The sequence below is a fragment of the Centroberyx affinis genome, unplaced genomic scaffold, assembly GCF_046629955.1.
Source record: "Centroberyx affinis isolate AG114_WGS23_722 - 3 ecotype Tasmania unplaced genomic scaffold, CSIRO-AGI_Caff_v1 ptg004814l_1, whole genome shotgun sequence".
Taxonomy (NCBI): Eukaryota; Metazoa; Chordata; class Actinopteri; order Beryciformes; family Berycidae; genus Centroberyx; species Centroberyx affinis.
In genome coordinates, this window is record NW_027282343.1 from 77,982 (window position 1) to 105,571 (window position 27,590).

A 27,590-nucleotide genomic window follows, 5' to 3' on the forward strand; every position below is an offset into this window, starting at 1 on the left:
TCATTCATTAAACCACAAACAAATTATTTTCATAATTATGCAAAAATAAACTTTATTGCAACTTTTGATGAGCAGAGGAAATACTGCTAACCAAGATGGAGAAAAGTAGTATGCAACTAATGCAATCAGTACTGAAGCTATTGACCATAGATGTGCATAAAGTTCAATCCCAAATTTCAGCAATTGTAAATTATTCTTAAAACCAATGTCTGGCTTCAAAAAGAAGATGATTTCTAAATAATCAATATGCGCACATTTTGCCAACTTGCACTGTCTGATGATTTGGAATTGAACTGAGCCAACAGATCAACTTGTAACACTGGTCAACAGGTATTTTGTACAAAGAAAGCAGCTCACTCAAAAGATTAACAAAGACATTGGATGAGTGGGTGAAACAGATATCATACCAGAATACTGTAATGCTATTCACATCATGGGAGATGCCAAATAAAAGTAATTGTTACTTAAAATAGAGACCATGTTTTGCACAAGGCTAAACCCCAGCATAGAAAAAAAAAAAACTAACTGCCATCTTCAGTTTTTAGTAACAACTTTCACACATTTACAGCTTATACAAAAGAAAAAAATACATATTTCACAAAAATATTACCACTTGTTTTTAATCAATATGGCTTTTGGACTGTGCAGTTAGAACCAAATGTAATGTTACACAAGATTCCAATGTTATTGGGTTTGTCGTATTTTTAAGTTGTGCTTCTAAAGGTAAGTCTGAGTATTCTGGCCAAAATGCAAATATAGTGTTCAGAATACATTCTTCTTGATGGATGATGAATTCTTATTAAAAGATAATTTTAAAATTCATTTTGTTTCCTTTGGTTACAGTGAGTCTCGAGTAATAAAGTAATATTTCTAATATATACTGTCCCATCATGGTTGGGACCTTTTAGGGAAAAGAAATCTATAATACTATAAGCAAATCTTTATCATAATCTTCTCCAAAATAATCATCCATCTAATATAAACCATTCAAAATAAACTCCAATTCAAGTTAAACATGAGATCATTTGCATGGTAATAACTTTGAGGCCTTTTTTAAACTATAAACAATATTTCAAATACTAGACCTGATCCAAAATAGAACATAAATATACAGTTCATTTACATAACGCAAGATCATCTGCACTATTACGTGATAAAGTAGAACTCCAAAGAATATTAGAATCACAATGTGTAAATAAACAATAAATAAGGTGAGTGAACAAACTTGATTTTTGCTGTCGTGCACTAGCACCAGACTCAGTAGTACAGTTACAATGGGTAAGGTTGGAATTAGACGCTTACCTTGGGTCGCTTTCCAGTTTTCCCCACATATATTACAGGTTAGGATGCAGGGAAAGAAGGCTGGCCCAAGAAGTACCAAGCAGGACACTTCATTCTGCAGCTAGTCATGATAAAAGCTAAATGTCTAATTCTGGTATTAGCTCACGGATCATTAGCCCGAACTGAGGCTACACCTCTACTCTGCCCACAGGATCCTCTCTGTACAGTTAAGGAGAAAGTGCATTCTCACCATCATAAACCTAACTCATAGCCCTGGACTGCATCTGTACCTAGAAAGTAATAGGAAAAATACATTTACAAAAAAGTGTATTTGTAGAACCGGCCTGCCTGACCTTATCAAGGCTCAAATGGTCAAAACTGACTTCATCAAATGCCTTCCCATGTCAGCTGGGTGCAAAAGAACCACATATGTACAGAAAAATTGCACTTGTCAAACTGCAAGTATGAGACAAGTCAACCACTCAGACATAAACTGCTGAGCGAGTGACCTTGGGTGTTGTGCCGACCTGTTTTACCTCTCCTCATCAGTTTTTCTTCTCCTCCACTGATAGCTGAGGTTAAACTCTAAGACTGTAAACTGATCGTAGAACAGTAACCTCACTTTTAGAACATCTTCTTGGATGCCGTCCCCGACTTATCAATGGTCCTCCATGCCACAAACACATTTTTCAACCAGAAAGCAGTAAAACTGCCCCGTGAATCCCTGAAACTCAAAATGGAACGTACTAGAAAACAGAACTTAATACATCCACATACGTTACACCGGCTGTGTAAAATATGCCATATTTACAAGCCCGCAACAGTGCAAAAAATTTCAAAAGCGGCAGAAAACATACTCTAATGCAAAACCACCAACTAAAACATATGATAAACAGTGATTATACAAAGATCATAATTAGGATATCGGGTAACACAACTGACACTGTAACAATCAAGATGAGAATTACTCGCTGAATAATCATAGTGACACAGGTGTTGTGTGTAGTGGCGGATGGCTTTATGATAGTGGTTGTGTGTAGGGTGAAAATGCGTTGCTCGGGTTCTTCCAGTTTCCACAGTCTTTGGAGCAGCTTTCAGAGGCTTGGTGTCCAGTCAAATTCTTGCTCTGCAGTTAGACTCACTGTCACCCGTCTGCCTGGCTCAGAAAGCAGGGAGAGGCGGGGGGTGGGGGGAAGGAGTGCGGGAACGTGCTCAGTTGGGGAGTGATGGAGGAGTGAGGAGTCGGGGGAAGGTGTGTGTGTGTGTGTGTGTGAGAGTTGTGTGTCTTTGTGGTTAAGACAATTGTTTGGTGTTAGTTCCTTTTAGGAGGCAGTATCAACCGGAGCTGTGATCAAATGTGGTGGCGGTGGTGGTGTGGGGATCTTCAGTCTGTGCGCCCGCTGCGATCAAAAAGGTTAAGATCAATGATCGCATCCTGTAACGACGAGTAGATCAGTGTAACGATCAGCCGTCAGCAGCCCTGTGAGGTGTGCTGGGCGGGGTGAGGTTAGGATGAGGGACGGTGCTGTCCTCGGTGGATGGGTGGGGATGGTAATCTTGGATGTTCTTGGCGGCACGGTGGCTCAGAAGGCGGTGGTGACGGCGTTGCCTCGCCGCGTGCCCAGTCGGATCATTTCCCCCGGCACGGTGTCCAGCTGCTCGTACGCCAGCCGCCCCTCCTCGCCTAACACACAAACACAAGAGTTAATCTGAAAATGCTTTAATAAGTCTCGACATTTGCCTCTCAGTTTCCCTAAAACGGCTTGCCAGCGTTGCCAGCGCTCCTCACTGACACCAAGTGGCACGGCTAGCTGCAAGCTGTTTTCTGTGACGACAAATATCCCACTAGGACTCAAACTGTGATGGTATCCCTTTAAATAATACAACCAAGAATAAAATATACTAGTAGCATATCTTTAACAGCATAAAGTGGAGAGCTATGATGAATAACTGACCAAAACAATGACTCATTCATTAATCAAATCTGAATAAAAGAGAAACTTGAATAAAATACCAGGAGAAGAATTTGTCTAGGTATTATACATGCTATGATTGTATACAGTTTCTTTTTATATTTTATGGTGTATATTGTATTGTAAGTATGTTGTGGCATCTGTGTATGAAATGCAATTTAAGCAAAACTGAACTGAAGATTTTCAGAAGAACAACAACAGCGGGACATTTCATAGGCTAAGCTGAGAAACATTTGCTTTCCATGAATCTGTTACTCACCGAATGTGAGCAGGGTTTCTATGGCTACATGGCGTAGCTCCTCATCAGCTGAATCACACAGCGCTACCACGGCCCTGATACTCTCTACTGCCTGCAGAGAGAGAGACGGACAGGCAGATGGACAGACAGCCAGACAGACAGACGGAGGGACGGAGAGACAGACGGAGGGCCACAAGGTGAGTAAAGGTCCATAGAAATGTCAGCTGAGAAAGCATATAAAGAATTTAATAGTCTAATTGTTTGTTTCTTTTGACATGTATGTAATATAACTGTTATATTACTCAGTGCCAACTCCTTGGGATTCATAGTCCATAACATACAAACCAATCAGATAATATAATCAACAGATAGATTATTTTTGCATCATGCCTGAAAAGTGACTCATCTCTCACAAGACTGCATGCTGAATTAGTAGTTCTTTCAGAGTGGTACTCAACTATAACAAACTAGCGATAAAACATACTTCAGTTGAACAATTCTGTTTGCCTCAGCCTCTGGCCTTCTATCAAAGAGAGTTATCCAACCACTGAGTACAATTTTGTTATAAAAGAGCATGGCTTAGAGAGAAATGTAGCTTCAAGGAACACCACTGGAGACTGTAACCGTTCCAAATGCTATCAGGGTCACAACTGTAGACAGAAAGGCTCAGCTGCTGAGTGTGAGGTCACTGACCTGCAGACAGCTGAGCGCTGAACAGGCAGCTCTCTGGCTCTGAACTCCAGCCTCCGACAGCGCCTGGGTGTAGCACTCCACTGCCTGTAGACACACACACAGTTAACAGTCAAACACGGCTGTGGCGTCTGACCAGACTGGTTGAAATGGGGTTTGCTTCCTTACACACACTGATCTCTCTCAAAAAACATGACTCGCTTTCTTTAGCACCACTCACCTTTGCCCTGAAGTGGGTGTGTGAGGCTGCGGAGGAGAGGTAGTCAGCTGCTGCCTTGTTGACCTGCGGGTCCTCGGCGGTGAGCAGGGAGGCCAGGGCCTTCAGGGTGCTATTTCTAGGCCACAGGGATGACACACACACCTCCTCCAGCTCTGCTAGACACCGAGGACAATTCCCACTGCTCAGGGCCGCTGCAAACACCTCTGAGAACGAGACAGAGGGAAACACACACACACACACCAGTCAGAATCTAAAACATGGACGGGGCAGTCTGTAGAGCAACAAGCTGAGGTGCATACTCTGTATTCATGACGTGAGCTTGAGGCTAGCTTATGACCTATAACATCCTCTCCTAGCATTGTGATTCCTAGCAGTCTCTAGTGTGAATTGTCCAATAACACAGCAATGCCACAAAAACAAGCTTGATCATGTTCCTGCATTTAATATCATTGCTCTAAAACACTATATCTTAATTTGTTAACATATTTCCTTAGAGATTTTACCTGTCGCTGACATGACAGGTGAAAACCTTGTACACGTATCACCAAAATACAAACTTTTCTGCCTTTTTGACTTTAGCCAATGGGGCTTTTGAAAGAGTTTCATAATCACACGTTTTCTTAGCCCATGGAGGACCATGTAATCCAACTCAAATAAAAACATGAACATCACCAAAATTGGTGTTACAAGGTTTTCACATGGGAACAGTGATATATGTGTGTCCATGTTTATGTTTGAGTACATAGCTTTCGCACATGGGTAGATGGTTGGAAGGCAGCAGTCTCTGACCATGTGCCATCATGCATACACATGACTATGTGTATGCAGGTTTTCATTCCAACCAAACACTACAGCAGCTGATTTCACTGATTTGCACACCTTCAGCCAGATTGGAGGAACTAATCAGTGAAATTTAGCTGCTGTAGTGATTGGTTGGAATGAAAACCTGCGTATAAATGGCTCTGGATGGCACATGGTTGGAAATCAGTGTTGTAAGGAATGGAAGAAAACTAGTCAAAACTACTCGCACGTATTAGTTATTAGTTCCGTTTCATGCAGAATTTGTGTGTGTACAGATGATTGTGACCGTAGTTCCTCACCCTCTCTGGCCAGATGCAGCAGGTGCGTCTCCATGTCCTGCACGCCATGCTGCAAGACGTAGCTGTGGAACTGAAACACGGTCAGGACGTCCTGGGACAGCGCAGAGGCAGGAGGACAGGGAGAGAGCGCCGCTGCCGCCACCAAGTCGCTCCTGTCCACCATCTCACCCACTACCACACCAATCACTAGAGGGAAGAGGAGAGAAGAGGTTACTGTCCATACAAACCCTAGCAGGGGAATACCAAATGATGCACATTTTCCCATCTGCTCTGTAAATCTGATACCCAGTGATGCACATTTGCACTCTGGATATATGATCTTTGCACTGGACTGTAAATTTGGCAGTCTGCAAACATCTGTAAATCTGTCTAAAACAGAGAGAATTCTTTCTAGCCAATGGGAACTCTGTATTGGCATTATGAAGATGCATCTCCAATATTTTGAATTGGAGATGCACACTATTTTCCCTAGGGGTTCAATAAAGTTCATCACACCTTATTTGCCAACCAAATTCCACCCCCAGCAGTCATTGAAGGTTTGTATTGAAATTTGAAGTGCAACCTTTGATTATGTGGGGAAAAAAGGCTACTTTGCAGAAATTATGAGGCAGATCCTGTCCCTACCTGTGTCAGCGGTGTGTGGGTGCCTCTCCTGCAGCGCTGCTGTGTAGCGATGGTTCATGTGTTTGAACACCCGGTCCAGTGTGGTGTGGAAAAGTCCTGCCGACCCGCTGCAGTCTGACCACAGAGTCATCAGCCCTGGGCGCTCTGCCAGCCCCGGGAGAACTGAGAGACAAGGAGGACAAACATGAAGATGGTCACAGCAGATAAATAAATATCAATAAAATCATATTCTACACCCCTCGCCATCTCTCCTGGGTACATAAATGCTATTTGACTATTACTGAATTTCGGGTAATAGAACAGAAAAATTGCTTTTCTGTTTTATTACATACACATGTAACTAGTGCCAATCTAGTTCTCATGTGTCGGTACCTACCATCAGCAGCAGATGTGATGACTCCCAGTCGGTCCATAGTGATCTCTCCTAGCTCTTCTAACAGCTGGGTCTGGCCTGACAGTTTGTGGAGCAAACCTCGACGCTGCCACGCACCCACGCCACTGGTCAACAACTGCCATTACACAAACAAACAAGGAAATTATTGTCTGTCATGTTATCAATTTATACAAAACAAGTCACATTTGAAACATCCTCAGGAGAAAGGTGAGAAGGAGCTGTACCTGGATGAGGTGATCGCAGTACTGCAGGTGGATGACGATAGCCACGTCCAGGTTCTCGTTCCCAGTGGTGAGGGGCAGGGGGCTTCCGGCCACGCTGTTGCCCACCCCGGTGTCCTCTGTCAGGGCTTCGCTCAGGTGGCCCCGGGCCTCTGGATGCTGGCTCCTGAGACACACACATACCCACAGTCACCACCAAGGGGCAGTAGCAAAACACAGAACAGGACTCTATCGTCTCTATGAACTCTATAATAATGTGCCAATATTATTCCCCCACTCACCCGATCCTGTCTCCGTCCATGTCGAAAAAAGGAGACCTCTGCGGGGGGATGGAGAGGACGGCGTTATCGTCTCCTGTATCCTCATCGTCGAAGTCGGAGGTGTTGAGGAAATCGAAGCTCTCCAGGGCGCTCTCCACCGTCAGACTGAGGCTGGACGACCGGCTCCTGTGGCCCGGGAGACGACACTGTGGAAGGGAGGGAGGTGGGAAGGGAGGGAGGGAGCAAGGAAGGTAGGAGGCAGGACAGAAGACATTTATAATTCTTCAACTCTCCTATGGAGCCTGCATTACTTGTTCCAGATCTTTTGGCATCTGAATCAGTGCTAAACTCGCAGAATATTTTTAGGTTATCTCCCACCTTATGTATTACTTTATCACATTATGGTAATTCGGCATTCATCTCGGAAAACAGCACCCTGATATCAGACACTCGACTGATGTGGCTCGACTCACCTTGAGCAGGTCCTCCAGGCGCATCACTTCCTGCTCCAGGTCCTGCAGCTCGCGGCAGCGCTGAGTCAGCGCCTCCAGCCTCATCAGGAGGCTCTGGATGGCCTCCTCCAGGCTGCTCTCCAGGAAGGCCCTGCTCCCCTCCCCTGCCCAGCTCAGGCTGCCCCCTCCCCCAGCGGAGCCCCCGCTCTGCGGCACAATTTCCGAAGAAGTCAGCCTCCTCACCAGCTGCCTGGTGAGACTGCCTGCCTCCTCCGTGTCCAGCTCCACGGGCTTCAGCTCGTCAGCGTGGTCTAGGAAAACGTCCTCAGGCGCCACAGTGGAGAGGTGGCTGTCAGAACACAGGGACGGGGCGGCCGAACCGCAGTTGGAACCAGAATTTCGCTGGGACTCTGTGCGCTCCCACTCCGAGTCTTCCACCGCCTCAGCTTCATCGCTGGCGAGGCTGGCGCTGGCGCCGCTGCCCCTACTTCCTCTGCTACCCGTCTCCCCGTCCTCTTCTTCGTCGTCCTCCTCCTCCTCCTCCTCCTCCTCTACCACATTTTCCTCTGCGATGGAGTCCTCTCTCGTTGGGAGGATTTGAGGCGTTGGGTCTGTTTCTGGGGGTGTGACAGTGATCTCCGGGTTGGACTGGCCCGGGGAGTGGGTGCTGGGGGCGGGGCTGGGGCTCGGCGTGGAGCCGGAGGTGTCAGAGAAGGTGAAGGAGAGACGCTTGCACTCTGCCATGCCGCAGCCGCCGTTCTCAAAGACATCATCTGGTAAGGTGGACTGAGGAGAGAGACAGGGGAGTAAACATGTGTGATAGAATACGATAGACAGAGATAAGAGAGAGAGTCTGAGATCGATGAATTTAGGCCAGGAAAGGAAATGCAAGAGAAAGAATACAAGTGAAGTGAGAGAGAGAGACGGCAGAGAGAGACATCTACTCTCTAACTGCACTTTTTTCCTCTACGTTCTTATCTCTAATTCTACTCAACCAAGATAGAATTACACTCAAGTCAATCTGAACAGATGAACAACAGCAAAACAAACAGAGCACTCCATGCAATCAACAGGAAAGCACAGCCACACATGGCATATTGCAGCCCACAGAGAGGGACTGGACAAACCGAAGTGTGTCCACACCAGCAGAGGGGTGAATCCCCATCATGTAAGTGAAGGAGGGGGGCACACAGGTTGAAGGAGTCAGGTGAGGAGGGTGGGGGCCACGACACACTCACATAGACCTCCAGACTGGATTTGGGCCTTGGCCGGAGCGCGGCCAGGTCGCCAAACGAGCGACTGCGCCTTAGCTTCTCCAGCAGGGTGTCTCGGAGCACGTGCAGGAAGGAGAGGCGCTGCCGCTCCACGGGATATGGCCGCCACTTCTTCACATAACGCAGGCAAGCAAATAGGACAGGGTGTGGGGTATTCGAGTGAGGGTGGGTGAGGTATAGGAAGAATGGATACATTGGTAAAGTGGGATAGAGTGTGGGTAAGGAATTTTGATGTGGAGGTGCAAAGGGGAGGAGGATATTGGAGGAATGGGTGAGGGTTAGTTTAGGGGCAGCACTGGCGTTGCTCACATACACATGATGCATCAACAGAGAAATGTGTGCAAACTTTGGACCCACGATCAAAGTTTCATATGGTTAGGTGCAGACAATACTGCGGTAAGGGTGCAGGGATTATGGGGGCATGGAAGAAAGTGTATCAGCCTTTTTTACCTCAACTCTAACAAAACTAGTTGCTGTGCTCAGAAAGTGCTAAGAACTAATATGAAACCACTGTCGCCCACCATCCCAATGCAGGAAAATGGTGTGTTTTGTGTGTTGGACTCACAAAGAAGGAGGTGTCCTGGAAGGTGGGGGTCTCCGGTGTGCCCTGGCTGTAGATGGACACCCGTCTCTGGAGCGCCGTGGCCTTGCTCACGTTGCTGGAGGACAGGGTCAGGTCCTCTACATCGAAGGGGCTGGGTGGGGGAAGAGACACTTTGAGAACCTGCTGTAAAAGTGATTTCCTTCATCTATTTTTGGTCAATCAATGGTGGAAATTATTTGCTTAGAAAAATGGTTATGTATTGTCAGATGTAATGACCATCTTTCCCCAGCAGATGGCAAGAAATCACTAGTCAGGCAGGCAGTGGATTGCAACGGACACTGACAACCGGTAGAGGTTCAGTGACTCGCTGATGGACACATTGACATATTGACACTGACATTACAGGGATCAAAATAGTTCCACCCAGCATCACCACCCTGCTACCCAGTGATAATATCATCAATGCTCCAAAGAGATAACTGATTAGTACTGGGTGAATATGATGATTTAGGGCTGGGCGATAATTCAATGTTATCGTTTATCGTCTTTCAGTGGAATCATATTGTGATGATATGAAGATATTTTAATATCATGACACACATTTCTGCTGTCTAAATTGATGATGACAAGCAAATTTTACTTAAAAACTCTCATAAAATTAGGTATGGTAGGAATATTATTTGAATATTTCTGTTTTGTTTGACATCACACCTAACATTACCATTCGGTTCAATGAGATGAACATTAATTTGATTATTTAACGTGATTTTGCATACATGAACCATATCGTGATATATACTGATATTGAGAAAAATCCTTATGATTATCGTGATATTGATTTCAACCATATCACCCAGCCCTATGATGATTAATATGATTGTGAGCATTTCATAATCAGACTACTTTTTTTTTTTTTTTTTACATTTTTCACCAAAACTTTTTTTTAAACACTTAAAAAAACACATATAAAAATCACATATGCTCACTCGTCTGAAATATGTCAATGAATTACTCAATCTCCAGAGTCACATATTTTTAAATCTCACAGTTAAAATAGGTGACAGTATCAATATATGATGTCACTCTCCCAGAGGTGCATTGATTTATTCCTTCTTCATATTTTTATATTATCTCTTCATCCATACTGTGTTGTTATTACCCTGCTGACGACACCCCAGTTTCCCCTCAGGGATTAAAAGGTAACTAACTGACAATCTATAACAATAAAACACCAGATGAAGAACATGAAAAAAGGTAGAATGCTAGGGGTATACTTACAACCAGGTGACCTCCAGGTTGAGTTTGATTGTCCCCAGGTCATTGACGTCCACTGCCACCACCTGAGGCATGGCGGTGAACAGCTCCTTGGTCTCACAGATCACGCTGCCCACCAGCATGTGAGTGGCCAGGCCCTTCAGCTCTGTCACCTGATTGGACCACAGACACGGTCGATAAAGGTCTTTTCTAGATTCAGGTCTAGAAAACGATCATTCCAGTTCCTCTGACAGCAATGCACAAGTTAGCCGACTGTTGCAGAGTCGTTTACTTCCACCGCTCGGGATTTCACTTAAGTCATAGCTCTTGATTATAGATGAAGTTCAGGGGAGAGTAAATAAGGTCAGGTCAGTGGTGAGGTTTGTACTGGACTCAGAGGTCAGAGGTCAAGTCAGGACGACATATCTGGACATTATAGCAAGGCCTTTTATAAGTAAACAGCACCATCCAGAGGCCAGTCATCTCAATCATACAGCTACCTTGGAAGAAGAATGAGATGAGGACAATGTGGTCTTGATCTAGTGCAGTATATGAATTAAGGCTATGGCATGCTGTATAATGTAATGAGAATATGAGTGAATTTATGCAATCCACCCTGGATGATGAAAACTCACTGCTCATGTGTTGTACCTTGCCGTTTCTTTTACACTGCAGTTAGAACATAATCTACACAAGGCTCTTGGCACAAAGTTAGGGTGTCCAGGTTTTCCACAACACAGCAGTGTCAGTACCTTGATGTTGATGAGGTCAGTGATGAGGGGCATGAAGACCATCTCCTCTCCATCCCAACTCTGTCTGGAGTTCACTTCAATCTTCCCCTTCAACTTCCACCGCTGGCGCCCGTACCGCATGAAGATCTGAAGGAGGGAGGAGAGAAACGAGAAGGCAGGGGAGTGAGAGAACAAGAGAAGTGAGTCAGAGATCAGAGAAAGAATAAAAGAAACTTCGATAGCCTTGAGGAAACTCAAGAGGATTGAAAATGTTTGTATAATGTTGGGCAAGGTGGAGTCATTTTGTATCTCTGTCACAATTACAGTCACTTGGAAACCTTAAAATTCCAATTTAATTGAAAATGTTAATTGCTCTTTCAGTATATATGTCCCTCTGCATGAAACTCATCTGAATGCTGTTTGAGAATTTCACAGATGGATGCCAACCTGAATGTAAAGTTGTTTTAAAGTTCCTGTGAAAGTTTTCCTGATGACACAGTTATAAAAAGGGAAACCAACTCACCTCGTACTGGTCTCCAGGACAAAGCCTTGCAAAGCCCGCCAGACCTGGGAGAGAGAGAGAGGAAACAGATGGAAACATATTCAGAGAGGAAATGGGGCAGAAAGAAGAGCCTGATATGATGTGGGTTAAGCACCTTATGCTAGTCATGGCTAATCATTCCGAGTCAAGCAAGCCTGTTAGTGTTTAGCTGTCACTCTAATCTAGAATGACTTACACTGAGTGACACGGTAGGGGCGGCTTTTGATGGACATACTGGCTGTGGCAGAGACCAAACCTGTGACCGTTCTGTTACAGGATGGATCTCTATCCACTAATCCACCCCTCCACACAGTGATGATCTCGTAATCAGAGTGTGGACATGCTTTGAATACCCAATATATTAACTGATTAGTACTGGGCGAATATGATGATTAATAAAACGCTGGGTATTTCATCATCAGACTGCTGCTGTTTTCAGTGCCTCTGTTCACCAAAACTCTTTTAAACATTAGAGAATTGATGCTTTTTCTTTCAAAAATCAATGTGTAAATTAGTTAGCTAGTCAGTTTCGAGAGTTATATTTTTCTTCTCCTTCCTCTCTCACCTTTCATTTTGATGTGGAACTCCCCAGCAGGTTCTCCAGTTCGCTCTCGAATGTGCTCATGTTCTGGACAGGAGAGAGACACAAGCACGGTCAGGTAAACAGCACTTAGTCACACGAGGCAAGAGGACAATAACAATCAAGTCATCGCTACAGACTTTGACGAAGCCAGTCAAAACTCAACTGGAGTGGAAGCAGTATGGCCGGCCTAAGGCCGAAAGGCTGGTGATGACAGGTGTGTGTGTGTGTGTGGTTTACATATGGGGGAGTTAAAGGCCATTCTCTAAGTGTGTGTCTTTACATGTCTGTGTCCACAAATCACAGTGTAAGCAGTGTGCGCGAGTGTGTGTCATATATTTAAGTATATTCTCTGTGTTTTCAAGTGCTACCAGTAAATATCGGTTTTCCAATGTTTAGATTAGTTTTTGGATATACTGAACGCTAATTGACAAATTCACGTAAACAACATTTAAAAATAATTTATTGTTTGTATTACTTAACACCTACCTTATATATGAAATATCACAAACCAAAAATACTAAAACTAGATCTGAAACTACACTGAAAATTAACTAAAATGAAACTGAAATTGAAATAAAAATTGACAACTACACAAAAATAAAAAGTAATGAAAAATCTCAAACTATAATAATGTCGCTCTGCATCAGTACCTCTGTGTATTCCTTGTAGCGGCGGTTGACCTCGGCGATGCTCTCCTTGGTTCCCTTGGTGGAGGGAGAGGAGGAGAAGGCCTGCTTCATCCGGCTGGCTCCTTCCCTCAGACGGCTCTGGATGCAGAAAGCCTCGTACAGCTCATCCACCTGAACACACACACACACACACACACGGTTACTGCCTCAAACTTTGATACAGGAGCCTCCTCTCTCTCTCTCTTGCACTTACTCCCGTCTCTCTTTCTCTCTCACACACACACACACACACACACACAAGGAGAAGCATGCATTCTTACACATGCAAACTTTCACATTCATAAGTGCACAAACACACGCACACACCCACGAGAGAGAGAGAGAGAGAGAAACTTCTGCACTAATCAAGCCAGTGAAGCAAGCTTTGAAGTGTGAGACCCTCCATACATCACATCAAAACAACCCAGGGCAAGAAACAAACTTCCACATCATGTGCCATCTAAATTATTCTGGGTGTGCCCACATCTCAATGGAATTCATTCAGAGATGCCCTATATCCAACCCAACTTCAGGCTCGTAAGTATTGTAGGTATTCAGGGCTCGCTGACTCGGCACCGATATTACCTTTGTCTACTGGTTTTCAACGAGAACAAAGATCTGACTCTAACTGAACCCCGACCCAGAATCCAGCGTAAAAGGAGAGCCTGCAGGGAGACTGAGACGACCCACACGATGTTCAGACTCATTTCATTTAGAAGTAAGCAGGCATACACCGACTGAGATTCACTGAGATATTAGCTAGGATAATCCTGTGAAGTGCGTCTGGAGAGAAGAAAGAAGGGAGGGAGAAGAGGCTGGGAAGAAGAGGAGGAGGGGGGGGGGATGAAAGGTGAAAACAGGACAGGGAGGAGAGAAACTGAGGGCAAATACACAATGAAACACTGATGGAAAGGTAAAGAGAGAGACAGCGAATGGGGCGAAGTGGAAAAGTAGAATAACAAAGGGAGACTGGGGAAATGAGAAAGAGAGAGAGAGAGAGAGAGAGAGAGAGAGAGAGAGAGAGAGAGAGAGAGAGAGAGAGAGAGAGAGAGAGAGAGAGAGAGAGAGAGAGAGAGAGAGAGAGAGAGAGAGAGAGAGAGAGAGGAGAGAGAGAGAGAGAGAGAGAGAGAGAGAGAGAGAGAGAGAGAGAGAGACAGAAGGAAGGAGGCACACAGAGAAGGTGAGGAGGAGAGAGGACTGAGCTGATAGACTGGATCCACATGCACGCAGCAGAGCAGTGGAAGCGCAGCCTCCAGCGGCGGGCGTCTGTGCCGTCCCAGTCTCCGACCCCGGTGGGACGCTCCCATAGCGGGCGAGCAACAGACGGCGTTTAGAGCTCATTTGGAGACGGCTGCCTGAGTTCAGTTTGCACTGCCAGCACCATCTAACCCAAAACCCACGGGGAGCGGGAACAATTCCATCGCAATTCTGCTCTCTTACTGTGCGCTGAAATTTAGGAGACTGGGCTGGAATGAAATCATCACAACACAATAAGATAATGTTGTGACCATAGTAGTAATAGTGCTATGAGACTGTGAGCAATTCAATTTTCTATAAAACCCAAGGTGGGCGGGCACAAAATGTTCTGCTTGAAGAGCTTTCGGCAACGTCAACTTTTAAAGGATATTAATGTCTGACATTTCTGTTTGTTTGCTGTGTTTGTTTTTGTTTTTTATTGTTTTATCACCTATAAAGCACTTTGTAACTCTTTGAAAAGTGCTAGGAATAAAGTTTATTTTTATATTATTACATGTTAGTGTCAACCTCAACACAAAAATAGTCCCAAATCAGCCGAACCTCAAGTTGTCTTTGCATCAGAATCAACTCTACATCAAACAAACCCCAAAAATGAATTCAAATGAGATCAACTTTCCACCAACTTTCCTTAGCTGGCAGAACCAAAGAGGCCGAGTTTGCAGAGTCACAATCTACCGATAATCCAGAATTTCAGCGTCTCGTCTGTCTAATTTTCTGTCCTCTTGACTTTACACACACTGGAGTGGCAGCCGGGCAAAACCAAACACCTCTGGTGAGCCTCATCAAAGGGAAATATTCTGGCTTGCCTGACGAGAGCGCTGAAATATTGATGCCTCCCGCTCTTTATGACGCTCATTAGGGAGAAGCGGGAGAAAATGGGCCATTCTGGCTCCTGCCGTCTTAACAGTTACACTGCGTGTTTGTGTGTGTATATGTTTTAACAGTATACTGACACCATATTTGTGAGAGTGCTTGTATATTATATGTGTATGGAAAACATGCTTATACTGTGGTGGGTGGGCATACTCATGCATGTGTGTATGAGAGGTTTGACGATAAAAGAGGTGTATTAGCAAGAGAAACAGCACTGTGTTTTATGATGGGATATTCCTATGTGGTTTACTATGGGATATTCCTATATGGAGGATGGGTGAAGGCGTAATGGCTAGAGATGTAGCCTAATGATGTGATAATAACCTTTGTGGTTGCGAGTACAGCACACACACACACACACACACACACACACACAGACACACTCACATAACCACACACCCACAGACACATACAAAAATGTGCTATTCCCCCCATCCCACTGACTCCAGCTCAAACCGGCCTAGCCCAGCTAAACCATGCCAGGCCGCCCGGCCCTCTCCACTCCCCTGACTGGAACCCGGCCCTGCCTGCCTGCCTGTCTGCCTGCCTGCCTGCCTGTCTGCCTGCCCGCCTGCCCGCCTGTCTGTGGTGTGTGGTGGGGCTGCAGCAGCTGAGCGCTGCCAGCTGTAAAATGCCCCCCAAACCACAACTGTTCTCAGCTCTCTGATTGCTATGAGGTTGGCGCAAGACCAACAACAGACAGCTTTTAAAAATGTTTGTTTACAAAGAAACAAGGGAAAACTTGAGCAATGCAATTGAACTATTTTTAAATGTTGGTTAGTGATGAGGCTGAGGGGAAACTGCATGCCAGAGAAACACTTATTTGGCCAAGTGAACTGTTGGCACTGATTGGGCTAAGACATATTATGTTGTGGTCCTCAAATGTATCTCAATGAGTTATTCATATGAAGAAAATGATGTGCCTCCTAATAAAAGTGGGCCTCTATAAATTGGGGCTTATGAATGGCCATAGTTCTTGTCAAGCAATCAGTAATCACATCATTATCGACTAATTAGGCCATTTTCTGTCCTTAATTACAATGGCCTTATGTTGCCTTCAAGGAAATGTCCTTCTGAAGGTCAGCCATGCCCCACTCCAGAGAACAGCCATCAGCATATTGCTGTGCCTGGGGCCATTTCACCCCAGGAAATGAAACATGGACAGCAACACACACACACACACACACACACACACACACACACACACACACACTTGAGGAGAGGACAGCTTGGGCAATAGAAAGAGGAAACAACACATGCTGTGGGCTGATGCTACAGCTAACACCCTCCCCTGGAGACACACACACATACACATAGAAAGAGAGAGCAGCTGATGCAAACACATGTCACGTGTCAGACCCTCTCTCTCCCACACACACACACACACATATATACACAAAGAGCCTGGCATACGCCCCCTGTGGAGATTTTCCTGACTGTGTATTTAATCCTGTCTGTCTTTTGTCTTTTTTAGGAAGAGCTTGTTCAGATGGATCTAACCAGGCCACCCAGTAACATTTGCAAACAAAAGACACCACCACCGCTACGCCATAAATCAGGCTTGAGAAGCATGGATCATCCTACCATTTGGTGCTTTTGTTGACTAACTAGCGAGTAAATACACACTGTAAATATCCTTCCAAACATAATTAATGGGTGTTATCTTTTTTGTCAAATGACTGTGCCAACATCAGAATTTTTTGCCCATCTCCAGTAGTTAGCAGTGACTTTCTATATGAACAATTTCATTCCAAAATGAAATATCCATCATTTGAAAAATGTGACACTTAAAATGACATAATGATTCATGGCATTAAATACTAACTATTGACTTTTCACCCAAAATGGATACTTTTTCATTATTCCATGATTTTGGAATGAGAGCCTTCATAATGTCATATGTATATAACACCAATATGCTCCTTTAAAGGGTTATTTCACTGAAAAACAAACCTGCTGTAACATGTAAATAATGTCACACATACATGCTGTAAACAGTCTGACACATGGTAAGAGATGTTAAATTTAAACATGTCCTCTAAATGAAGTCTTCTTGTGGACACTGAATCCTTGTGTTAATTACAGCTCAGTGGGATGATAAAAATGGCCTGGTTCAAAACCCCAGTGAGGGATTATGGGACAATCTTTGTTGGGGAATCAATTACGCCCTTTTAGCACAGATTTTTTTGTATTTTAAAGCCCAGCTTGTCAACTAATAATGTTTGTTTGGTAGTTTGATGTTGGTGCTGGTGGTAACTGTGGTGTTTTTACCAGGTATCACTGGGAGTTTTAAAGGATTGCTTCTGTATCTACTCTATATATGCCTTTAAACTGAGGGATTTTGGATGTGAGCGGAGAATCTTTAGGATATGGAGGGAATCCTCTTAAGATATGGCCATTATCCTGGATCGTAGGATAATGACACACACACACACACACACACACACACACACACACACGCACACACACACTTTCCGCCAGGGGCAGAGTGATTATAAGGAGATTAAAACAGGCGGGCCACATCAAACAGCATCAAACACACAGGCCCCTCTCTGGGGAACTGTGTGTGTGTGTGTGTGTGTGTGTGTGTGTGCATGTGTGTGTGCCTGCATTGGTGGCAAGATTAGCATTCGAGGGAAGGGGGAAAGCAAAAAGACCCTATATTAAAAATAATCACATGCGAAATATTCACACTCTTTTTTGACTGAATTTGGCACATGGTAAACACACACACACACACACACACACACACTCAAGGGAATAGGAGGTGCCTGGCTGTCGTACTTCTCACCTTCAATCTCTGTCACTCATCTCTTTAATGATGCCCTGCTGACACCAGTGGCCAGTGCACACACAAACACACACACGCACACAAACACACATACACACACACACACACACCACAGACCCTTCTCCATGCAGGACAACATCATAGGGGTTGTATTGTGCCACCTGCTCCCTCCATGTGTGCCAATTACACCTTGGGCATCTGCAGGCAACCAGCAGCACAAACAGGAACAAAAGACCAGGCTGATGTGAGACACATACACACACACACACACACACACTAACAACTTGCTGATAGATGATTGTTAAGTCGTCCCTTACGGCAGCTGTCCCGCACAAAGAGACACACCTACGCCTGAGCGAAAACACTGACAAAGACACACATACACACACACTTACTGTATGACTACCAGCTGCTGAATACTGAATGTTTCCTTGTAGTTATCATTTGATACATTGTGGGGAACATGATTGTCCTGGGGGGGCGAAGGGATGGAGTGGATCTGCTCTCTTTTCCTCTTTCCAGTCTTATTTGTTTGACTTTTCGTTTTGTTTACAATCTATGATATTTGATATATAATGTATGTAACTTAGTTGATTTAATGAAAACACTGATCAATTATCATGCATTTACACACATGTACAAATATAACACTGATTTATTTTCTATCCATGTCATGCACTCTAGGTGTCCAGATCAGAATATAATAAAACATATTCCTAAACAAACACGGGTATCACAGAGAGTCCATTACTGTTTTGCCCAGATAATGTTTGCCAATGAGTCTATAATAATAGTCTAACCCAAAAGACATTAGCAGAAACAACTCACATACACACACACACACCCATACACACACAGAGAGATCAAAAGCCAGCCTATTTATATTCCTCTATAGAGGCAGCATTTTTTGTCTCTGAAGTGCTTATCACTCAGAGATAGTCGCTGGTACAAACGACAAAATGAAGAGGTGATGACGGCTCCTCCTCCTCCTCCTCTCCAGCCGTCCTATCAGCGCCACCTGCCTCCTAACAACACTCACTTCCTGTTTTGCCCTGCCCTACTTCCTGTAAACATGTCTGTGGGGTAGTGGCCTGCGTGTCGGTGCGCTGCAGGCTGTGTCGTAACCCCACCAGGCACACAGGCACACACCCTCCCAACACATGACCCATAAACACAGTTGTTTATTCTGATTCACAGATACACTCTTGTGTGTCTGGAAGTGACGACGGTGTAAAAACTGATAATTGGGTAGATATGTTTTAAAACTGCATCAAAAAGAAACACCGACAACCGGAACACCACGGCAGCACAATGCCTTGGTTTTATTGTAACTATCTCCTGTCTTTATGGGGATGAGGCCCCTCTCTGTCTCTCTGTGTGTGTGTGTGTGTGTGTGTGTGTGTGTGTGTGTGTGTGTGTGTGTGTGTGTGTGTGTGTGTGTGTGTGTCTTGTTTAATTTCCTGACCTCAATGCTTTTGTGGTTGGCCGATTCTCTTAGCTGGACATTCTACGATTGATCTCACTTGATAGCTATCTGCTGATGCCGGGGTTTGGAAAATGGACCTGCCCTGCCCTGCGTGTGTGCGTGTGTGTGTGTGTGTGTTTTCAATGGCAGGCAATGGGCAGCTGGGGCTGCTAGTCCGACTTGGCACCAGCTCAGCACTGCTTTGGTTTAATTCACACATCCAGACCAACATGCATTTTCCTCTGCCCTATTTCACTTTATACTTTGAATAAATTACAATAAACCCAGCTGTTTCACAATTACATTTCAGGTTGAGGTTAAGAAAATAAAGTTGCATCCAGTTTCAGAGAGTCATACTCGTTGGGAAAGAGTCAGCAAGCTGACTATCAGAAAAACTAAAATCAGCCACAGACAAAAATCATGGCTTCTAAAGGTTTTGGATTCTAATAATGACCAAGAATCAGTAAAGTCTGTGGTTACCTGAAGCAAAGCCATGAGAATTTATTTAAACTCTTTTCATCGACCGTCGATGAAAAGACAAGACCTTGGCAAAACAATTGCTGAATATATTTAGAACACTTGGAAAGAACACAGGGAGCGCTTGATTTATCTCACTTTTTAGTCATGTTTTCTCTTGTGAGGCTTTTTAACTGCCTGGCAAGATAAATAAATCACTCGTTGACTAGTTCAATATTTACAACTCCATTCAAATCTATTTTTGCGCAGACCTAGAAAGAACAGAAGAGCACTCGTCTGGTTCAGAAGATGTTGGATGTTAAGGAGAAAAGACTGTGTGTGTGTGTGTGTGTGTGTGTGTGTGTGTGTGTGTGTGTGTGTGTTTCAGAGTGCGTTTGTTTAAACCGCATCATGCGAAAACCTCACAAGACAGAACAAGAATTGGATCTGCCTCCGTTTTTTCCTGGTTATCAAAGTCGAAGTGGAACACGCATGCAGACACATTTCCTGTGTGTCCCAGACAAGCCGAGCTCTTTCCAAATTATCCTCATCTCAGACCTCGTTTCTCTCTTCTTTCTTTCTCTTTCTCTCCACTTTCTGTTTCTTTTTCTGTCTCCCTCCATCTCCTCCTCTCATCTTCTCATCTTCAATGGCCCTGTCAATCGCTCCCTGCTAACTGCCTTGACCTAGATTCCCTGTCGACTTCAACACTAGGTGAGAGTCTGTCCGGTGATTGCCGTTTTGTCTTGCGTCTGTGCAGCTGTGTGTTTATGTGTGTGTGTCTGAACATCTGAAGGTTAGTTTTTCTCGCTGGTGAGTAAGTGTGTGTGTATACGCGGGTACAGTATGCCTGTGTATAAAGAGTTAACGTCACCCAATAGATGGCTCCTCGGAGCTCTTCAGGACATCAAAGGCTCCGTCTTCGGGTAACCATGGTTACCTTTGGAACGGCGCTGTTGTTTGGGCGTGTGTGTCCTGATTGCCTGCTGTCACGTCTGATTTGACGCACAGCAAGGGAGACCAATATGGGGCTACAAAGGGGGATGTGTGAGAAAAGTCACCTAGCCTTGCAACCTTGGTAGGGGATTAAGTTCCCCGACTGGCAACTGGGAACGGAGACTACAAAGGAGGATATGGAAAACAAGTTACCCTATCTGGCAACCTTGGTGGGGAAGTTGTGCCTCAACCATCAAAATTGATAATGTTTTTTCCATGCAGTATATTAGCACCCTCTAACCAGAGAAAAACAGGAATACCACCCTAACCTGGCAACATAAATCCTTGCGGTTGCCAACTTGACAAAGTCGGTGGATCATTGCTTAATACTGCAACCTAACCTGACAACTCAACATGCAACAACTAGGAAGTGAGAAACAATTACAGAAACACAAGTAGGTAAATTATACCCTCGGGCCTATCAGAACGAGAGGCAAGAGGTAAAATATGTGCCAGTATTGTGGTTTCTGTATGGAAAAATGTCTGAGGCGCTGCTGGGATGTGGAGGGGCTGAAGGAGAAGCTGAGAAAACATCTGAAACCATCAACCTGGCACATGCTGGCTGCTTTCCCCAGGTTCAGCACAGATACACAGAAAACCTCAGAAAGCAACACTCCAACCATCTGCCTGATGTGGAGATTGACTAAAGTAAAAATAAAAATAAAAAACAGCATTGCCGGGTATCAATCCTAGAAAATATTCTGTCACATCAGCACCTACCTTGCTCATGTGAAACTCCAGACGTCTCATGTACCGCTCAATGGTTTTGATTTGCTGCAGGAAGACAGAGAGAGCACAAAAAGTTAGCGAGGTACGTTTGGTGGGTACAGGGGTTTATATATAGAGGTATACTGTATGTAATATAGTTGTATACTATACTATATACTGTATATAGAAGACTGTTTTTCAGCATCTCCCACCTTCTCTCAATCTGTCTCTCCTCCTTTCCCATCCCACATTTTCTCCCTATTTTACATGTTTCTCTTTTTCATCCCTTTCCCTGCATTATTTCTCCATCCCTTCTCTTTTCTTCTGGCATCAACCGTCTCTCTCCCTCGCTTCGCTCTTTTCCTACTTCAAAGATTCCCCCAAACACACACACAACTTAGAGCGGTTGTTACAGTGGGCCCTCCCCTCCATCAACTCACCTTGTCGAGATCGTACAGCACTCCCTGGAGAGAAAACACACACACACACACACACACACACACACACACGGTTACTACAGACGGACAGCACAGCTGAGGTTGGCTTAAGTAATGCAAAGCAGATTGCCGTTGTCTGGCATCAGAAGAAAAAAAGAATCCTATTAAAAACTCACTCCTGTGGCAGCCTTGACGGTGTGTTTGTGCGTGTGTGTGTGTGTGTGTGTGTGTGTGTGTGTGGTCAAAATGTGCTTGCCATCTGTTAATTCATGAAGCTAAACTTGATGTATTCTCATTTGAATGACAATGAAACAGAGCTGAGATGTGAAAAGTGAGCCTAGCTTTCAAAACACTTGTTCTTGCTGCTTTCAAACACATGGATCCATGAGGAACAGGTAGGAATCAATAACGCCTGATGGAGACTGATTTCACCAATCCAAGCTGCCTGTACACTATGCTGTATAATATGAGCTATTAAATGTTTGGATCTATAGCATTTCTCCCTCTGAACCAAGTTAAAGCTCATTGGAGGAGACAATCCAAGGTTCCTCCCCCTCAGACCTTCTCATCCATCTATGAGATGGAGGCGAGGGAGGAGGACTTCAATGTGATTGGCATGTGTTTGGTGTTGATGTCATTTCTCACCAGGCGAGAGTTCCTCTTCATGTCCTTCATCAGAGAGGTGAGTTTGTCCAGCTCTGTCTGGTGCACCTCCAGATACTCACTGCAGGGAGGGAGGGAGGGAGGGGGGAAGAAAGTGAACATTTTAAACAAGTAGATAAGATGAAACGTCATTGATCCCCGTGGGGAAATTGGATCATTGCAGTAGAAAAAGTAATAGCATTCAGCAGGGAAAAGGAAATAGATTATATGTACACAACTAGAATATAAAATTAAGCAATAAAAAAAATAATGGAAAAAATAAAAACGAATCAATAAACGCAGGATATAAACAGTTATGTAGGGGTTGTGTAAAGATATGCTGCCGGCAGTTTCAACACATTAAGTTGACTGTAAAAGTGGGAAGTGTGGGAAAGAAATGGATTATGAACGTTTATGGGTTTGCTTACAGTTTTTACTCACAGATGTTACTAAAAGTCTCAATTACTTACATAAAAATGTGTTGTATATTTAGGTGTAAATAGCTATAAGTACATATGAATATAAATATCAGTTTCAGCATGAACATATTTGCTATACATGTAGAAATAAGTATGTATGTACAGTATATGTATATGCATAAGTATCATTAATCAGGTCTGTTACAGTGTGCTGTATATGCAAATGCATTTTCACAAAAAAGGAGCAGTGTAAAGCCTTTTTGTTGTTTGACTGTGTGGAGCTGGATGATAACCAGCGTGCCTAGGTGTGTGTGTGTGTGAGTCTATATTTAGTGTGTGTATATAAGTATATATCATTGTATATCAGTGTGTGGGCTACTCACTCCAGGCCCTGTTTGAGTGCGGTGTAAACCTCCTCCAGTCTTTTGGGCTGGGGCTCTCGGGAGCTGCTGCCCCCCTTGTGGCCTGACAGGTGGGGCTTCTTGGGCTTCGACTGGGGCTTCTTCTGCACTGCCGAGTTCCCCATGAATGAGTTACACCTACACACACACACACACACACACACACACACAGTATATTTATAAAGTAGAATTCTACACATCAATGATTTAGACAGTGTGTCCACCAAGGGCTTGTGTTTTTTCCTCAGTGTTCAGTGGAAAGGATGGACTGTTCTTCTCTATGATTTTTACTCAGCCTCAATGCATTGAAAGTTATAAACATTTTAAAGTTAAATGAAAAAAAAACACTGCTTCAAAATCTTGTCAAAAATCTCTTAGCAACAGCAGGAGACAGAAGGACGATCGCTTCTTCTCCCAAACATCTACTGAGGGCTGCTAGAAAAAAAACAGGTCACATTTGGTACAAGTGGATACACAAATCCCATATTGAGAAATATTTTACACGTGATTTCCATAATATTTCGCAGGGTTAGGCCTGCCTACACTGATGTAGCGTTACATGAGCTTTCTGTAATATTCTACAGCGTCCTGATGCCCTTGGGCCGGTCTCAGCATGAATTCATTTCATTTATCAGATGGAGAGAGCGAGTCGAGGCGGTTTACAGTGAGTGGACTTGTTTCAGTCATGCAAGAGGCACACATGGATGTATGTATATATATATATCTAGTACACAAATACCATCAAAAACCACACATACAGTCACACACACACACACACACAGCCACCATCACAGAAATGCAAACTCACAGCATACAACATAAACACAATTGTGAACTCCATCAATCACACAAGGGTGTCCTAATTCACAAATATGCACAAACGCACACACACATACACACACACACACACACAAACTCAATGTCAACCCTCCAGTGCTTTGCTGTGTTTGACCTGTATTAGGCTGCTGCCATTAGTCTTCTGCTGGAGCGAACATACAAACACACACACACACACTGAAGCAATCACACTCCCGGCAATCAATGACATTCAAGCGTTCTTCACTCCGCTCTCCACCCCCCAGTCGTCTCCAGTGGCTGAGCAACACTGTGATTGATTCAAAGGGGAGTTGGAGGCCGACAAATGAGGATGAAAGGGTAAGTATATCAAATTTATTAAATAAGATGTGATTTTGTCATTTGATATTTGTGTAAAACCATATGTGTAAATGTGCAGACACATGTACATGAAGACACACTGATGCCCACACACTGATCACTTCTCAGTATCCTACTGCTTGAGTTAATTTCTGTGTCAAAAGGAAGAAAAAGGTAAAAAAAAAAAAAAAATTCTCAGGCCATCTCACAAAGCTTTCTCTCTTCACATCATTCCGTTTTAGGTCACGCTCATCTTAACCGCCCATGCACACTTCAGCTTTTAAAACCATTACAGATTTAGCTGACAAATGACATTTCCCTGGGCCTAATGAAACGATTCCAGAGTCGTGTGAGGGACGCAGCGACAGCCGATTCCGGCTTTCGACAAGTAGGAACGCGCCGCGTCTCCCTGCGTGCCAGCGAGACGTAGTACAACTCAGGCTGAGCTGCCACAAATGTAGGGCACCACCACACCGAATGAGAACGCTGCGTAGCCTTGGGGTCACACAAGCTGCACTGCTACACTTACAGCTTGGCAGTGGGGTTCGCAGACAGGCACACACACACACACACACACACACACACACACACTACAATTCGATAATTCCACTGATTTACATTCTTTGTGAAAGAGCATACTTGCACACATGCTTTCTTACAGACATTCACAAATGCACATGCACCCATATTTTTACACACACACACAGTCAGCAATATGCATGCATGCATAAACGCACAATGAAACATGCACATGGGTACACACATGGAAAGTGCTTGCGCCTCCTCACTCGGTAACACACAGACAAAGCCCCAAAAACACACACACAGACACAAAAACACACTCCAACACACTCCAGTGGCCTCAGAAGCTCCATCTCAACAGCTTTCCATCTCGCTCATTATCAGAACGGTAACTTGTCAGTCGCTGTCAGTCGCCCACACACCCGAGTCATTCCAACCAATTACCCCATTCACTGTCTGAGCGGAGAGAAAGGGGAGAATAATATCTTCAAATGGTTTCGCTCAACAAGCCCGGGGTTTCTAAAGAGGACCCAGACACAGGCGGCGAAAGAAACCCAGAATCTAGGAGAGTAAACGATATTTCTGGGTTATAATTGTTAGGGATCTTTGTCTTCTGAAGACAGAGTGAGAGTCTTTGGGGATGAGCCAAAGTGGGAGGAACACAGGCACAAATCTTAACTCCCAACATAACTTCACACGTCCCCGACTTCTCCCAACCAACTTCTGGCTATGAAATAATTTATGCGAGAATCAAACATTACGAAACTCAGTCGGTGGTACGGTTACATAAAGGATGTGGATTGATGATCATCCGTTAAGAATTCAAATCCTTTCTGGGACCTTAAGACTTGCCGTGGCTCGCTGAGGATGGTTACACTTCATGAAGGTCAGCTTCAGCTTATTGAGTCACTAAATTCCTGCTTTCCGTGTGAGTGAAGTTTGAATCTGCCCTTGGTTACAGTGAGGGGGGGGGATTTCTTAAAGGGACATTTTGATAAAAATACTTAAATACAGCTAAATATGTCAAGTGACATCTGTGACAGCTTAACTGAATGATTTTGGCATAAAAGTACATAAAGGTGCTGTATGTTTTCTAAAATTGTGATACTGTCTTTCATCTGTGTTTTCCCTATATGACTAAATTGGATTTAATAGGTGGAATCTGAGGGAAGAGATCATCACTTTCACCTGGATTCACCTGGTCAGTTGACTACATCAAGTGGTCTTCACATTTAATACACAGAGGAATAATCAATCAAAGTGCAGACTAGCTATATTGACACACTGTCTAAACAATAATGTATTAAAACTATCCTTTAATGTCTGATCCACTGTTCATTTTCAATTTGACGAGTTTGATACCATAATTACATATCCACTGCATGTAAAAAGTGATGCCTGTTGTCACAGAGCAAGTACCGGCATGAGACCAAAACTCATTATGGAAGAGATGTATTGTTTGAAGAGGTTTGCATCTAAATCAACAGCATTTTTGAGGATTTAATATTTCAACCATTGCTATGGGAAAATTAACTTCCGAGGTCAGCGCAAGGATTGTGTATGTTCTTCCAAATTGGCTACAATGTTTTAAAATGAAACCCTTCATTCAGCCCCTAACCCTACCTGTGATTTCAGATATTTCAGAGAGTAACACAAGTTGACCCTCAATTAGCACCTACAGGCAATCTGAGGCCTCTGCTTACCGTGAGCGTCTTTCCTGTAGCGTGCTGAAGCCGGCGAACGACTGGCTCCGGATTATGCCGTTGGGCCCTCCAGGGGAGTGGGTGCCTGCCGCCATGATCTCTGGGATACGGGACGACACTCCTGCAGGACAGACAGAAACACCACAGCATTATGGGACGTGAAGCGGATGTGTCCATGTGTAGGATTCGAGTTTTAATGCATCACGGGTACGAAAACAACATCTCAGGAACTCAATTTACATCAAAAGTCTGCAAAGAGGTTTACTCGAGTGCAGCGAGCGTTGTGCAATGCCTAGACTACAAGGTAGGTACTGTTGCAGGTTGGCGATGCTTGCCTTGTGGGATGTGGACGAGCAGCATTCAGAGCCTGTGCTAACACGTCCCGACTCTTCTAGCCTACCTGTCACCACTCCGCTGCAAACATACCTCAACTGTTACTGTTTCACATGTGTTTTCCTTATTCAGTCAGGTATCACAAAGCTTGACCCTGTCACTCTCTGTCATGTGCACTGTGTACTTTGTGCATATTTTCCACCTGACCTGAGGGGAAAACTTTTCTAAAAAAAAGAAAAAAGTGATATTGGTAAACAGGTGAATCAGCAAAGCAGTGTCTCACCACAGAGAGTGGTCAGGATTCAATCACAGATCTGCTGTAGCTTGACGGGCCATGTTTTAGAAATCTAATTCTATGTGTAACGAATTCCCGGAAAGCCAATC

The 27,590-nt window shown here is 44.2% G+C and overlaps 1 protein-coding gene across 1 annotated transcript; it reads right to left on the reverse strand.

Moving 5' to 3' along the window:
• Positions 1–60: 60 nt before the first annotated feature.
• ripor2 (RHO family interacting cell polarization regulator 2) lies at positions 61–26,988 on the reverse strand. Its single transcript, XM_071545228.1, is given in 22 exon segments — positions 61–2,965; positions 3,514–3,604; positions 4,186–4,269; positions 4,403–4,605; positions 5,503–5,688; positions 6,127–6,288; positions 6,503–6,635; positions 6,745–6,907; positions 7,023–7,207; positions 7,475–8,239; positions 9,293–9,422; positions 10,550–10,698; positions 11,278–11,403; positions 11,780–11,823; positions 12,363–12,389; positions 12,392–12,425; positions 13,031–13,180; positions 21,607–21,660; positions 22,035–22,058; positions 22,677–22,755; positions 23,476–23,631; positions 26,874–26,988. Coding segments are annotated over 22 exon segments (3,141 nt in total). The 5' UTR covers positions 26,969–26,988; the 3' UTR covers positions 61–2,864.
• Between the last annotated feature and the right edge of the window lie 602 nt (positions 26,989–27,590).